Source organism: Mya arenaria, chromosome 3, assembly GCF_026914265.1.
Source record: "Mya arenaria isolate MELC-2E11 chromosome 3, ASM2691426v1".
Classification (NCBI taxonomy): Eukaryota; Metazoa; Mollusca; class Bivalvia; order Myida; family Myidae; genus Mya; species Mya arenaria.
In genome coordinates, this window is record NC_069124.1 from 48,249,809 (window position 1) to 48,264,759 (window position 14,951).

The 14,951-nt window shown below is 33.9% G+C and overlaps 1 protein-coding gene across 1 annotated transcript in view; it reads left to right on the plus strand.

Moving 5' to 3' along the window:
• Positions 1-13,860, plus strand: part of LOC128229340 (endonuclease 8-like 3) — a 29,682-nt gene extending 15,822 nt beyond the window's left edge. Inside the window, exons 6-9 of the mRNA XM_052941212.1 lie at positions 11,204-11,278; positions 11,601-11,767; positions 12,315-12,843; positions 13,437-13,860. Coding sequence (XP_052797172.1) covers positions 11,204-11,278; positions 11,601-11,767; positions 12,315-12,843; positions 13,437-13,598 — 933 coding nt within the window. The 3' untranslated portion in view covers positions 13,599-13,860. The remainder of the gene's footprint in view (positions 1-11,203; positions 11,279-11,600; positions 11,768-12,314; positions 12,844-13,436) is intronic.
• The last annotated feature ends 1,091 nt before the right edge of the window (positions 13,861-14,951 follow it).

Sequence of the window (14,951 nt, forward strand, 5' to 3'; positions counted from 1 at the left end):
AAACAGTTATCCTGCTATCCTGCGCTGCTAATGAAGACTCTTCACTTTTTTTAGAAATGACAACATATTAATCATATACAGAAAAGTGGAAACTATCTAATCTTACACAAATTAAATTTGAGAACATGTTTGCCATATATTTTTGAAATTACATGCACTAATAAAGCTGAAATATCACTATTACAGTCAGCAGTGTGTACAAACCTTGTCTTCAACTCTATAAATTGTGATTCCGCTTCGTTCCGCAAAGTATAAATATCCCCTAGGATAATGATATTTAGCGGAACGGAACGGAACAAGATTTGTTATTTATGACTCATTTCCTCCTTTATAATGCTTGTATAAACTTCACTTATATATAATCAGTTATGATGCATAAATTAAAAAGCAAACTACCTATCCTGCTAATGAAGACTCGTCACTTTGTTTTTAGAAATAACAACATATTAATCAAATACAGAAATGTTGAAACTATCTAATCTTACACAAATTAAATTTGAGAACATGTTTGCCATATATTATATGAAATTACATGCACTAATAAAGTTGAAATATCACTATTACAGTCAGCGTTATGTACAATCCTTGTCTTTAACTCTATAACTTGTGATTCCGTTTCGTTCCGCATCGAACTCGCGACACTGATGCTCCTACCTACTGATCTAAGCGGGCGGGTTGGAAAGTTATATAATTATCGTTAACAAAATAAATTTGAAAACACATTTGCCATATATAATTTGAATATGCATGAACTAATAAATGATAACGAAGTAATTGTGTCATTAAGTTATTCAGTATGAATGTAAGCGCTGTTGGACATCTTCAAAGAACCCTTTCTCTCACCCATATTCGAAATATCTTACCAGTTGTAGTAGTGTGTAAAATGAAACAGAAAAGGCAAATCGATAGCGCGGTGATAAGTTTAATGTTCTGAAACATAACAGTATTTTAAAATACTCGACATAGCTTCAAAGCCTTAGCAATTAAAGTTTGTTTAATTTCGACAAAACGTCATTTTTATTAAATAGCATTTGTCCAACCAAAAGATTTGAAACTAAAATTTAAAAATACCATTTATTTAAGCCATAATCAATGTTGTGACCTCAGTATCGCCCCTACATACATGCTTATAGTCTTAAATTGTAGCTATGACATATGCCTACAAGTCTATGTTTGTTTGTTTTTGCGTTTATTTATCGTCGCAACCGGTTGCCCATATGGGTGACGCCTCCAGAAGAGTGTTAGTGATTTTAGGTTGCGGAGGATAGCGCAAGATACAGAAGACACTCCAATTCCAGAAGCTTCCCTGGTTCTTAAACGTGCCAGATGCAGATAGAACATCAACACGGGACCTCGGTTTAAAGTCTCGTCCGAAAGACTCTTTACATGTCTATGTGTCATACATGTACATGTGTGTCATAGGAGTTCATAAAAGAAAAAAAACACAGCAACATCGTGTGACGCGGTCAATTTTGTCAAAATGTTGAAGTTATGCTGACCAAACGGTTTACAGAATTATTGTTCTATTTGATTGTACTATTCGGCAATATTTTAACGAACAATATAAAAAACATTGGTATGATTTCTTAAAAAATGACGTCAGTATAATTAAGTAAAATAAATGGAGGAGAAAAAAAGGCAAAATCGGCTTGTGCAGTCATTTTGTCAAAAATACCTTAATTTTGTTTTGTAAGTATCATCACCAAATGGTTATATAATTATTTTTTATTATTGTTTTATTTGACAATATGTTAAAAAACAATATAAAAAATCATCATAATATCTTAAAAAGGAGGTCAGAATAATTAAGTAAAATAAATAGAAAAAAACAGCAGAATCTGGCGGTGCTGAGTCTTAAAGTATGTATAAGAAATCTTTGTGTAAAAATCATTTTAAACAAGTTCTTTCACTTTAATTTAATCAATTACAATGAATTAATAAAAATCATTTAGAAATACTGAGGATATCACTTTAAAACTTTATAAAAACAACAAAAATGTAAGAAATGTTTTGACTGACAACTACATTTCCATAAGTTTTTTTCCCTATGTTATATAACCATGCATATTATCTCTTGTACACTTAATATACAAATTAAATTTATGTGAACATTTTAGTTCAAATTTTATGACATTATTGTAAGTGAAATGGAATTGCATCTTGTTTTTCATATTTAATAATTTATTTTTTGTAACGGCGTTTTGAAAATAAGAAACCCCTTTACATGTTACAGGGCAGTTAGGGATCATAATCCCTCATCAATTCTCCAGTCCATTATCAAGGAGGTGTTAATTGATACCCGCTGAGAACCTGCAGTCGGTAGTAAAACTATCTCCCAGAGCTAAGACACTTGTGGGTTAGACTGAACAGTCATTTGTTAATCAACATCTTACGCACAATAATTAATAGAACTCCATATGTACAGCTATCTCTCAGCTTGATACATCCATGGCACGTGCACATTAATCAGATTTATGATTCGTTGCATAAACAGGTTAATCCGGGCGTCTGATTCTCTGATGAGGAACAATGTATTGAATCGACTGTGTATTGGAACATATTTGCTCAATGTAAATAAATTACAGGTTCAAAGTCGGTAAGATGGGGTGATAAATTACAAAACTTATAATGGTATAATAGTGTTCGCAAATTCTAGTCAATTCAATTAACACTTTATTTAATTTGGATGAGCAGGCGACGCTGTATTTGTTTATAAATTGCATCATCAATGACACTTAGGCACCAGGTTGTACCACGAGTAACTTATTCTACGTCGTAACATAGCTGCTCGTCAAAACATTCAAGTATGTAGTGAAAAGTGTGTAATGTAATTACTATTCTTAAAATCAGTTTTTGGTGTTTCATTCCATTCACGATTAATAAAAGTATTTCGCAGGTATTCATTTAAGTTCTAATAAGCAAGAAGTCTCAGACTTCAATGATGTGCTGCATGGCTTCTCTGTTACTTTTTGTAAATAACTAAGCTCACGACCTATTTTTTGACCTGACCTAAACCAATTTCGAAAGGAACAAAAATTTCATAGAAGAATACATTCTGGTCAAATTAGATCAAGATTGCATGTACAATGAACTTTTTTTTAAATGGATACATTTTGATCAACATTCTTTAAGATTGCTTGAATAATGAAGCCTGTAGTGTGTATACGAGGTAAATGTTAACAGACGGACGGACAGACTGGCGGACGCCGGACTGTAATAGTGATACATGTATTTCAGCTTTATTAGTGCATGCACATTCAAATTATATGTTTTTAAATTGAATTTGTTTAAAATAATAAAAAAAAATCTTGTTCCGTTCCGTTCCGCTAAATATCATTATCCTAGGGGATATTTATACTTTGCGGAACGAAACGGAATCACAATTTATAAAGTTGAAGACATGGTTTGTACACAATGCTGACTGTAATAGTGATACATGTATTTCAGCTTTATTAGTGCATGCACATTCAAATTATATGTTTTTAAATTGAATTTGTTTACGATAATTATAGAAGTTTCCAACCCGCCCGCTTAGATCAATAAGTAGGAGCGTCGGTGTCTAAGTTCGATCATGGGCGGGCAATGTTCTCCGTGCCGATTTGATAAGACATTTAGTCTGACATCATTTGTCCTCCACCTCTGATTCATGTAGGGAAGTTGGCAGCTACAAATCTTGTTCCGTTCCGTTCCGCTAAATATCATTATCCTAGGGGATATTTATACTTTGCGGAACGAAACGGAATCACAATTTATAAAGTTGAAGACATGGTTTGTACACAATGCCGACTGTAATAGTGATATTTCAACTTTATTAGTGCATGTAATATCAATTTATATATGGCAAGCATGTTTTCAAATTTAATTTGTTTACGATGATTATTAATATTTTTTAGAATTTTATATAATACAAAATGAGTGTACTGGATATGACGGCCATTCGATACATATTAAAGAGGTCCTGATATCGCCAAAAAATATTTAGATTGTCTACTCATTTTTTTTTCATTCGTCAGTTTATATGAATAATAAATATTAAATTACTGCAACAAGTGCAAAACATTTAAATATATAAATTTTATGGCGATAGGATTTCCTATATTGACTAAGTCAAGAACATAGTTTTTTAAAACAGCTAGGTTGCATGTAATAAATTCGTGTACCTGTAATATACCAGGATGAAAAATTCCATTGACAAGAAAAAAAAATCTTGTTCCGTTCCGTTCCGCTAAATATCATTATCCTAGGGGATATTTATACTTTGCGGAACGAAACGGAATCACAATTTATAGAGTTGAAGACATGGTTTGTACACAATGCTGACTGTAATAGTGATACATGTATTTCAGCTTTATTAGTGCATGCACATTCAAATTATATGTTTTTAAATTGAATTTGTTTACGATAATTATAGAAGTTTCCAACCCACCCGCTTAGATCAATAAGTAGGAGCGTCGGTGTCTAAGTTCGATCATGGGCGGGCAATGTTCTCCGTGCCGATTTGATAAGACATTTAGTCTGACATCATTTGTCCTCCACCTCTGATTCATGTAGGGAAGTTGGCAGCTACAAATCTTGTTCCGTTCCGTTCCGCTAAATATCATTATCCTAGGGGATATGTATACTTTGCGGAACGAAACGGAATCACAATTTATAAAGTTGAAGACATGGTTTGTACACAATGCCGACTGTAATAGTGATATTTCAACTTTATTAGTGCATGTAATATCAATTTATATATGGCCAGCATGTTTTCAAATTTAATTTGTTTACGATGATTATTAATATTTTTTAGAATTTTATATAATACAAAATGAGTGTACTGGATATGACGGCCATTCGATACATATTAAAGAGGTCCTGATATCGCCAAAAAATATTTAGATTGTCTACTCATTTTTTTTTTCATTCGTCAGTTTATATGAATAATAAATATTAAATTACTGCAACAAGTGCAAAACATTTAAATATATAAATTTTATGGCGATAGGATTTCCTATATTGACTAAGTCAAGAACATAGTTTTTTAAAACAGCTAGGTTGCATGTAATAAATTCGTGTACCTGTAATATACCAGGATGAAAAATTCCATTGACAAGAAAAAAAAATCTTGTTCCGTTCCGTTCCGCTAAATATCATTATCCTAGGGGATATTTATACTTTGCGGAACGAAACGGAATCACAATTTATAGAGTTGAAGACATGGTTTGTACACAATGTTGACTGTAATAGTGATACATGTATTTCAGCTTTATTAGTGCATGCACATTCAAATTATATGTTTTTAAATTGAATTTGTTTACGATAATTATAGAAGTTTCCAACCCACCCGCTTAGATCAATAAGTAGGAGCGTCGGTGTCTAAGTTCGATCATGGGCGGGCAATGTTCTCCGTGCCGATTTGATAAGATATTTAGTCTGACATCATTTGTCCTCCACCTCTGATTCATGTAGGGAAGTTGGCAGCTACAAATCTTGTTCCGTTCCGTTCCGCTAAATATCATTATCCTAGGGGATATGTATACTTTGCGGAACGAAACGGAATCACAATTTATAAAGTTGAAGACATGGTTTGTACACAATGCCGACTGTAATAGTGATATTTCAACTTTATTAGTGCATGTAATATCAATTTATATATGGCCAGCATGTTTTCAAATTTAATTTGTTTACGATGATTATTAATATTTTTTAGAATTTTATATAATACAAAATGAGTGTACTGGATATGACGGCCATTCGATACATATTAAAGAGGTCCTGATATCGCCAAAAAATATTTAGATTGTCTACTCATTTTTTTTTCATTCGTCAGTTTATATGAATAATAAATATTAAATTACTGCAACAAGTGCAAAACATTTAAATATATAAATTTTATGGCGATAGGATTTCCTATATTGACTAAGTCAAGAACATAGTTTTTTAAAACAGCTAGGTTGCATGTAATAAATTCGTGTACCTGTAATATACCAGGATGAAAAATTCCATTGACAAGAAAAAAAAATCTTGTTCCGTTCCGTTCCGCTAAATATCATTATCCTAGGGGATATTTATACTTTGCGGAACGAAACGGAACAACTGTTTGCAGTCCCGAAGATTTTAATATCCATTTAGAAGTGGGTTTTCAGATGGTTCAGTTCGAAAAAGCCCTTGATCGACTGTTCGCTAGGCAGTTTCAATATATTATTATTATTATTTAATATATTTACATATTAGTAAAAAAATGCTGTGCCCCGTGTGGTGCCTCAATGTTTGTTCCGTTCCGTTTCGTTCCGTTCCGCAAAGTATAAATAGCCTTTAATTAGCAATCATGAAAGTGTGAAAACCCAGTGTGATGGGGTTCTGTCACTGAACCTTTCAATAAAAACAGATGAAACGGAAAACAAACAAATATGACAATCCAAAGTTTATTTCAGAAAGCAATCTATCACCTATAAGAACATATAAATATTCACATTCGCAAGTATACATAAGTTGTATGTAAAATTATAAATCATTGTCTATAATTGACCTCAAATATGGCATTTGATAAATTTTGTTCTAAAACAGTGAGTGATGTCATGGACCTATAAACCATGTATATGGTTTATAGGTCCGTGGTGATGTATAGTTCATGGTTCATAATGTCCCGAAATATGGTACATTATAAAGTAAAAACAAACTATGAGTTAAATTATATATCATTGTCTGCAAATATGGTATGTTATAAAGTTAAAACAAACTGTTAGAAAAATTATATATCATGGTCCATATTGTCCCTAAATATGGTTTGTTATATCCCCAATTCTGGTCTGTTGTGTCCGGTCTGTAATGTCTATGGTCTGTAATGTCCGTGACCCTATATACCTGTATACATGTTTTAAATATTCTTTACCTTAGCTTAATGCTTGAACCAAAATCTGAAACTGAGACCACGTGACTTTTGGGCGCTAGACGAATGAAAATATTTTGCTTTATCTTAATGAATACCAGTACTGTATATGTATATGAGATAAATTTACTTATTAAATAATTGCTTATTAGATATAATCTTACCTTACTGACATCAATCCACTCATTTTGTTTGATTATCAATGCAGGTGTAACGCCATAAATATAGTTGGAATATAATCCAGCTAATAGATATGGGTTGATAGAATTGATTACATCTGCACAGATGTATTATTGTGACACTTTTAAATGATTACAAAGCATCTCCATCAACTTGATATGCCGTCCTTCAGGTGTGAGTTCAGCCAAATTCCGGCCCCAATTTCTCGAAAATTCATAAGTCTCTTACAATAGGATCAAGCTATACTATTTTTGTTTTATTAAAATTTGTTTTCATGTTTACGTTAATCACTTAATGAGAGTTTTTAGACTTCAATAAAGAAATCTTTATGATATATCAGTTGCGAGCCACGACGACCACTCAGTTGGGCTAATGAATTCATATCAAGGACCTTGACTGAGATAAATGAATCAAGGCGGTTATCTTGTTAAATAATTCTCGAAAATCCTGTCGTCTCATTCATAACTTTGGTGCAAGTGCCGCCATTTTGTTGACATTGACAACTGACAAGCACCTGCTGATCCGGATTGGCGCATACCTGTCGTTAGATTTTTACCAAAAAGTAACGAAGGGTACCAGTCTAATTTACGAGGTCTATCTCGAAGCTTGCCGGAGATGGCCGGGTTGTTACGATTGTTAGCATGGGTTTCAATAAATTCAATCAAAATGGCGGCTTCCGGTTTAAACAATGTGGCTCTTATTTTGGAAATTAAATCTTATTTTTGACAATAAATATGCTTTTAGCATGCTTGAAGTCATTGTTGATCGTCTCATGCATTAAAGGATCATTATTTAAAGCAATCATTATGCAATAAAGCATGTGTATCTGAGACTGGTAGCGATTATATTGCGTAATTAGTGACTCGTTTTGAATGGAAATCGGACAGGTCAACTTAACTGGAACATGAGTCATTGTTTGGTCCAAATTGATGTATCAAGCTCTTTTTTGATCAACCTCTGACAAAACAACAGTTTTGAACAAATAGCGATATAAACACTGGTCTGGATATAGACCTCAACAAAGTAAGCCTAAGTTTATCACCTTATATTTTGTTTTTATTTGCAGCATAATTCGGGATTGTAAATGCACTTGTCAATTGTAACCACTGCCCCGCCCACCCCTCGCCCTTGTTCCAGGGATATACCGGGAACAACAGAGGCAATGGGCTGTGGTTTTACCTTTCAGGTGGCCCCGCAGTGCCTAGTGAATGTGGTTTTGTCTTCATATTGAAAATAGTCGGGAATGGGCCTCACATAGGTATTCGGGGTTGCGGGGCCATTTGGCAGGGATTTTACCAGCAGTGTGTCCCAGCAGGTCGGGTTTTTTACCCGGGTTCTGAGAGACTGGAAGTCAAAGTCCCCGCTATTCCGGACTTAGGGGGGGGGGGGGTTGCATATACAATTGGCTGGTGCATAAAAACATCTAAATAACCAAAAAAGTACTCTGAAAAATACCCTTGTTCTTTTTGTTTTAATAAGAAAAAAAAATAAACAAAATTTAGTCTATGTTATATGGAGTCTGATGTTTGATGATGTCTGTGTAAGTGATCATTTTTTACAAATCCAAAATCAATCCTAAGTAGTGTCTAAATACAGTTGCATATGATGTTAAACTAATTCAGGTAGATTTATATAAGTCGTTAACTTTTTACTAAAAGCAGGGTTATTTATTATTATGAATGATCGTCATATTAAAGTATGTTTTAATTATATAAGAAATTAGTTTTATCGATATAATGTTTGTACTAAACACGGATGAATAAATAGTATGTATTCCGACATTTTCCCAATGCCAGTTAGAGGTTCAGTTCAAGATGGCATTAAAATGGGTTTAAGGGCAATTATTTTGAACAATCTTTCCTATTTATATTGAATATAAGGAAAAATATATTGTTCGCTCTTCGCTCGCTTCGGTTTTTATGAAAACTGACAACATTTTTTTTTTGGCAAAAATCCGAGGAACTAAATATTAATTTGGTATGGCCTTATGTAAGTTTTTGACAATTTTTTTTCTCGCTATGTTATCATTTGGTGTCTATGTGTAGTCCCTTTAAAGTGTTCTAAATTGTACATGCATAAAGGTCATCTTTTAGTGATTGTCTGTTCAGCTGTCTATAATTATCCCCCTCCGAATCGATGATTTCGGGAGGCGGATATTGTTTTGGCGTTGTCCGTCCGTCCTTCCGTCCGTTCGTCCGGTACCATATCTTGGTAGGCATTGATCAGAAAATGTTCAAACTTGGTCAGAATGTTCCCATTGATCATATCTCGACATATTTTAAAAGTGGGTCACATGGGGTCAAAAACTATGTCACTAGGTCAAATCTTTGGAACATACTAAAGGCATTATACATGGTCAAATATTCATGAAACTTTATCAGAATGTTTTCCTTGTTGAACTCTTGGTCGTCACATATGATCGAAAATTAGGTCACTAGATCAAATCTTAGAAAAATCTTGTCCAGAACCATATCATGGTAATGATTGGTCAAGTTATGTTCAAAATAAGTCATGATGTACCCATTGAAGAAATATGGACCACTTAAAAAGTGGGTCACATGGGATCAAAAATAAGGTCACTAGGTCAAATCTTTGAAACTCATTAGAGGCAATATGTATGGTCTTCTATTCATTAAACTTCATCAGAATGTTTTCCTTGATAAACTCTTCGACATATTTTAAACTGGGTCACATGTGGTAAGAAATTAGGTCACTAGGTTAAATCTTTCAAAAATCTTGTCCGAAACTATTTTATTGTGGTGATTGGTCTGATTAAGTTCAAACATGGTCAGAATGTTCCCTTGGGTTAAATTTCGACTGTGTTTTAAAAGTGGGTAATATGGGTCAAAAACTAGGTCACTAGGTCATATCTCACAGAAATCTTTGGAACACTCTAGAGGCAATACATCTGCTCTAATTTCCATGAATTTTAAATGCCTCAATGAAATCTTGGAATTGTTTGAAACTAGTAGGTCATGTGGGGTCAAAAATGAGGTCACTGAGTCAAATCTCAAAAAAAACTTGTGGACACTCTAGAGACTATATTTTGCAATATATATATCTGGACCAATCTTCATGAATCTTGATCAGAATGTTTGCCTTGATGAAATCTTAGATTAGTTTGGAACTGAGTAACATGGAGTCATAAACTAGGTTTCTTGGTCAATTCTAAATGTTACATTATATACAATATTTTTTTTTATTTCAAACAGTTGCAATCAAACTCAAACTCATATATATATTTCATCAACGAATTTGATTGTTCAATATAACATGATGTTTGAGTATTGGAAGCATTGTGTAGGAAGGCATTCATCTTGTGATTGCATGTTGTTTAGGTCTTAATGTAGAAAACTTGAAATTCCCTCGAGCCATTTAATTTTGGCAAATTATTTTTAATTTGATGCCTCTGACCCAATTTAATCTTGGCATAAGATTTATTTACAACTAGTATAATTTAATTGACCGAATATACATTGCAGATATATTTATTGTAGTCTGTATTTGTATAATCCCGATGAAAAAGTTTGAAGAGGGGTACATTGAAGTCACACTGTGGTTGGTTTTTGGGTAGTTGGTCATTCGGTTGATCCATTGCAATTTTTCTTACCTGGATGATACCTTGTAAACAACTAATTAATCTTCATAGGATGATAAAAAGTAATGAGAGGAAGTGCTGTGTACAGGACACATTACTCTATTTAAGCAGAGTTATTGCCCTTTGTTATTTTTTTTCTTGTTCAGAGCATCACTTGAAAACTTCTGGATGGAATTTAATTTAACATCATACAGTGGTAAAGTGCAATGAGAGGAAGTTGAGGCTTCAAGAACTATAACTCTTGGTAAGCTAATTACATCTAGTTTTGCTCTTTGTTACTCTTTCTTATCTAGAATGTAACTTTAAAACTATTGGATGGAATAATTGTTGCACTTATGTACTTTTCCTTGTCTGGAATATAACTCAAAAACTCATGGATGGAATTTAAGTAAACTTTATACAATGGTAAAGCACAATAAGAGAAAGTATAGTGTACAAGAACCTTAACTCATTTTCAGCTAATTACAGAATTATTGCCCTTTGTTAATTTTCCTTGTCGGACTATCAGACACCTTAACTACCATATCACACTATGTGTGTTTGTGCATGTACAGATTGGGGAGCTTAAGGATGACCACATTCGCCACCTGCTCAAGATGACCAGAGACTTTACAGATATATTCTATCGGGTATCTCGTGCATTTCTACTAGTTAAATGTAAAACCTGTCAACTTCAGTCATTTTATATTTTGTTTTCATACATGTATCTATTCAGCCGAATTTGGTTGTTTTATTATTATGACAACTGTGTTTTCCTTAAGCAATTCATTTTTAGTTTGTATTGAGCAAGAACAGTAAAATTAAGAATTGCTGCTGAGGCTGGTTTTATGTAAAACGTTGAGATCAAAATTGATGACTTAATTCTATGTTAGGAAATACATGAAACGACATTGCATTGTACTTTTTTTCAAACGCATCTTTTAAATAATGGGATATATGAATATGCCTCAGTGTCGGCGTGATGGTAAGCAGCTGTCTCCGTACTACAAGATTTACGGGAAGCGTCTGTGTAAACAGTGTGAGGGCAGGGTCATCATATGTCGCCTTGGTGATGATAGCTGGAGGGTGACCTACTTCTGTGAGAACTGTCAGACCAATGATCTGGTTAACAAAAACAGGTGGGTATTAAAAAGTAAACATTTCAACGGTAAATTTTGAAATAAGATTATTGGATGACAAGTTCGGATATTGACTTCATGAATGGTCTTGCCTTCCTATTATTTATGATGACCTGTTGAAAGTTGTAATCTTTTGCTTAGTTTAATAATTTGGTAAAACATGTTTCTTGATAAGAATTAGTTCCAGTTTATTTTCAAATACATAATTATGTTAACTTACAATGCTAAATTACTTTATACTTACGTGAACCAAATATGTATTATTAGCTTGTTTGTTTCCTCTGAAAATGAAGATGTAGGTATTGCTGTCGCCTAATGTTGGTGCTGTAAAATATTAAAACCTTATCCATAGCTGTAAACTGTAAATAATGTTCAAAATGAAGCTCCATACACATATTACCAGTGACATTATGGCCATGCTAACTATTGCATGGTATGAGAAAACCTGATATGTGGTGGCAACTGCTTACATTGCTCTTAAACTTCATTTAGGATCGTAACAAAGGTTAGATGAACAAAGTTTATCTATGATTAAAATGAATTTCAGAAAACTTCCATCTAAGAACAGTTTGCTTGGCTGGGTGCAGACTGGGTCCCAAAGTTCACAACCGGAGATGGCAGACTGGTCATGTGAGCACTGTACACTCATCAACAAGGACACTGCAACGTCTTGTAGTGCCTGCCTCAATCTCAGGGTTGACAAAACTGTGGAAGCCAAGCCTGCACAGTTTGGGGCTAAAGGGCTTGTTTCTGGACAAGGCAATCAAACAATGAACAGGAAAAGGAAAACAGAAGACTCTGGTGTTGAGCAAACAAGGGCAAAAACTCAAAAAATTAACACAAGTGTGGTCAAGCCTGATAACAAAACTGGTTTTAAAACAAAGATACCTCAAAATGGACCTGCAACAACGAACAAAACACAAAATGGAACAACAAAGGAACAAAGTGATAAAAGTAGGATTCCAATGTGTGAAAATCACAAGCGAAAATGCAGCATGAAGGAAGTTCGCAAAGAGGGGCAAAACCTGGGACGCTGGTTCTTTTCGTGTGTCGTCAGGTCCTGTAATTTCTTCCAGGTAATTTGTCATTGCTGTTAGCTTTACCTTTCATAAATTTCAACATCTATATTACACAAGGATATATATTTTCCAGTAATAAATTGAAAAAATAAGAACTAAATGGTACATTTGTTCACGTTATGTAGTGCAGACAGAATAATTTGCTTTGCATTTGTAATGAACAATTATATCTGTAAAAAGGCATGGTATTATTATAGATAGTAAATAATTATATCTGTAAAATGAAAATGGTATAGTAACGTTACGTGTAGTGAACAATTATATCCGTAAAATGTCAACTTATTGTAAATTATTGTGAATAATTATATCTTTTAAATGTCAAGCTATTGTAGTTGATAATGAAACAATAATATCTGAAAAATCTCAAGGTGTTGTGATGGATAGTTCAAAAATATATCTGTAAAATTTTATCGTAATCTTTTTGATAGTGAACTATGGTCATAAAACTAGCAAGTCCCATAACTCATGCTTAATATTTCCTGACTTTTCCCCTCGTAACTGCTTGCAATGGATGTAAAAATAGTACAGATTTTGTTATTGGTTTTTTGCAAAAAGGTTTTTGAAATATCCTTGTGTGTTTTATATTTTAGTGGGCTGATGTCAATTTTCCTACCTGCACAGACCATGGGAAACCTTGTACTATACGCACTGTGTTGAAAATTGGACCAAACAACGGAAAGAGGTTTTTCACCTGTAAACTGCCCAAGAATAAACAATGCAAGTTCTTCGAATGGGCAATTGGTTATGATTAAGAGTGGAATATTTATTGTATATAGACACTGTTCAGTATTCAATCATGGAATTCACGTCCAAACAATTTGGCAGGTCAGTAGCTTCGTGCAACTGCATTTCCATATGCTGGTCACTGACGCAGTTTCTCGGTCTTGATAGGAAACATCATCCAGAATAGATATAAAACAAATATCCATTTTTATGATGCAATGCAATGGTGACTTTATTTTTTAGTGGTTTTAAAATATTTTGGACATTTCTTAACAGAAAAAAATAAAAGCGTTTTTGTTTTATAATTATGTGTTATTATCAAGTATTGTTTTAGCCATTGATAAAGGTCAAAAGTACTAAGATATGTTTTGTTTTATTTTATGTCACAGAGTGAAGCTTCACTCTCAATGCAGGTTTGGAATCCCCCGAGCCCAAATCCCAATGAGTGGGGAAGACATATTGTTTTGTCCTGTCAGTCCGTACGTCACTCGTCATTTCAGCTTATTAAATTGAAAACGTGAATACCCAGGACCTTCATACTTGGTATGCAGGTTGTTCGTGACCAGTAGATGGCGGTTACCTAAAGTCTAAAATGGTTTCCGCTCGATTACTTAAGAACGCTTGCACACAGGAACATAATACTTGGTATGCCAGTTGGTCATAACTAAAAGATGATCCCTCTGATTTTGAGTTCAGTAGGTCAAAGGCGTAGGTCGCAGTGACATTGAGGGGAAAATGTTTTCAACAATAACGTAAGAACACTTAAACCCAGGGACATCATACTTGGTAAGCCAGTTGGTCATGCCGAGTAATATATTTTAATGACCCTTATTGAGTTTTGGATCAGTTAGACAAACGTCAAGGTCGCGGTGACCTTGAGGTGAAAAAACGGTTTCCGCACAATTACTTGTATGACGGAATATCTGCACCTGGGATTTTCATACTTTGTATTCCAGTTGGTCAGGACTAGTTGATGACCCATATCGGTTTATGTGATCAGTTGGCCAATTGTCAATGTAGCGGTATAAATTGTAGTGACCGTAAGGTATAAAAACGATTATTGCTAAATAACTTAAGAACGTTTGCACTCATTGAACTTTATACTTGGTACAACAGTTGGTCATGAGTAGAAGATGATCCCTGCTGATTTTGAGTTCAGTATGTCAAAGGTAAGGTCGCAGTGATCTTGAGGAAAAAACAGTTTCCGACAATTACTTTACAGCGCTTACATCCAGGAACATCATAATTGGTATGCTAGTTGGTCATGGCATCTATTGAGTTGGGATCAGTAGGTCAAAATCCAGGGGCAAGGTGATAAAACGGTTTCCGCTGATATTATAGAATGCCTGCACCTGGGATTTTCATACTTTGTATGCCAGTTG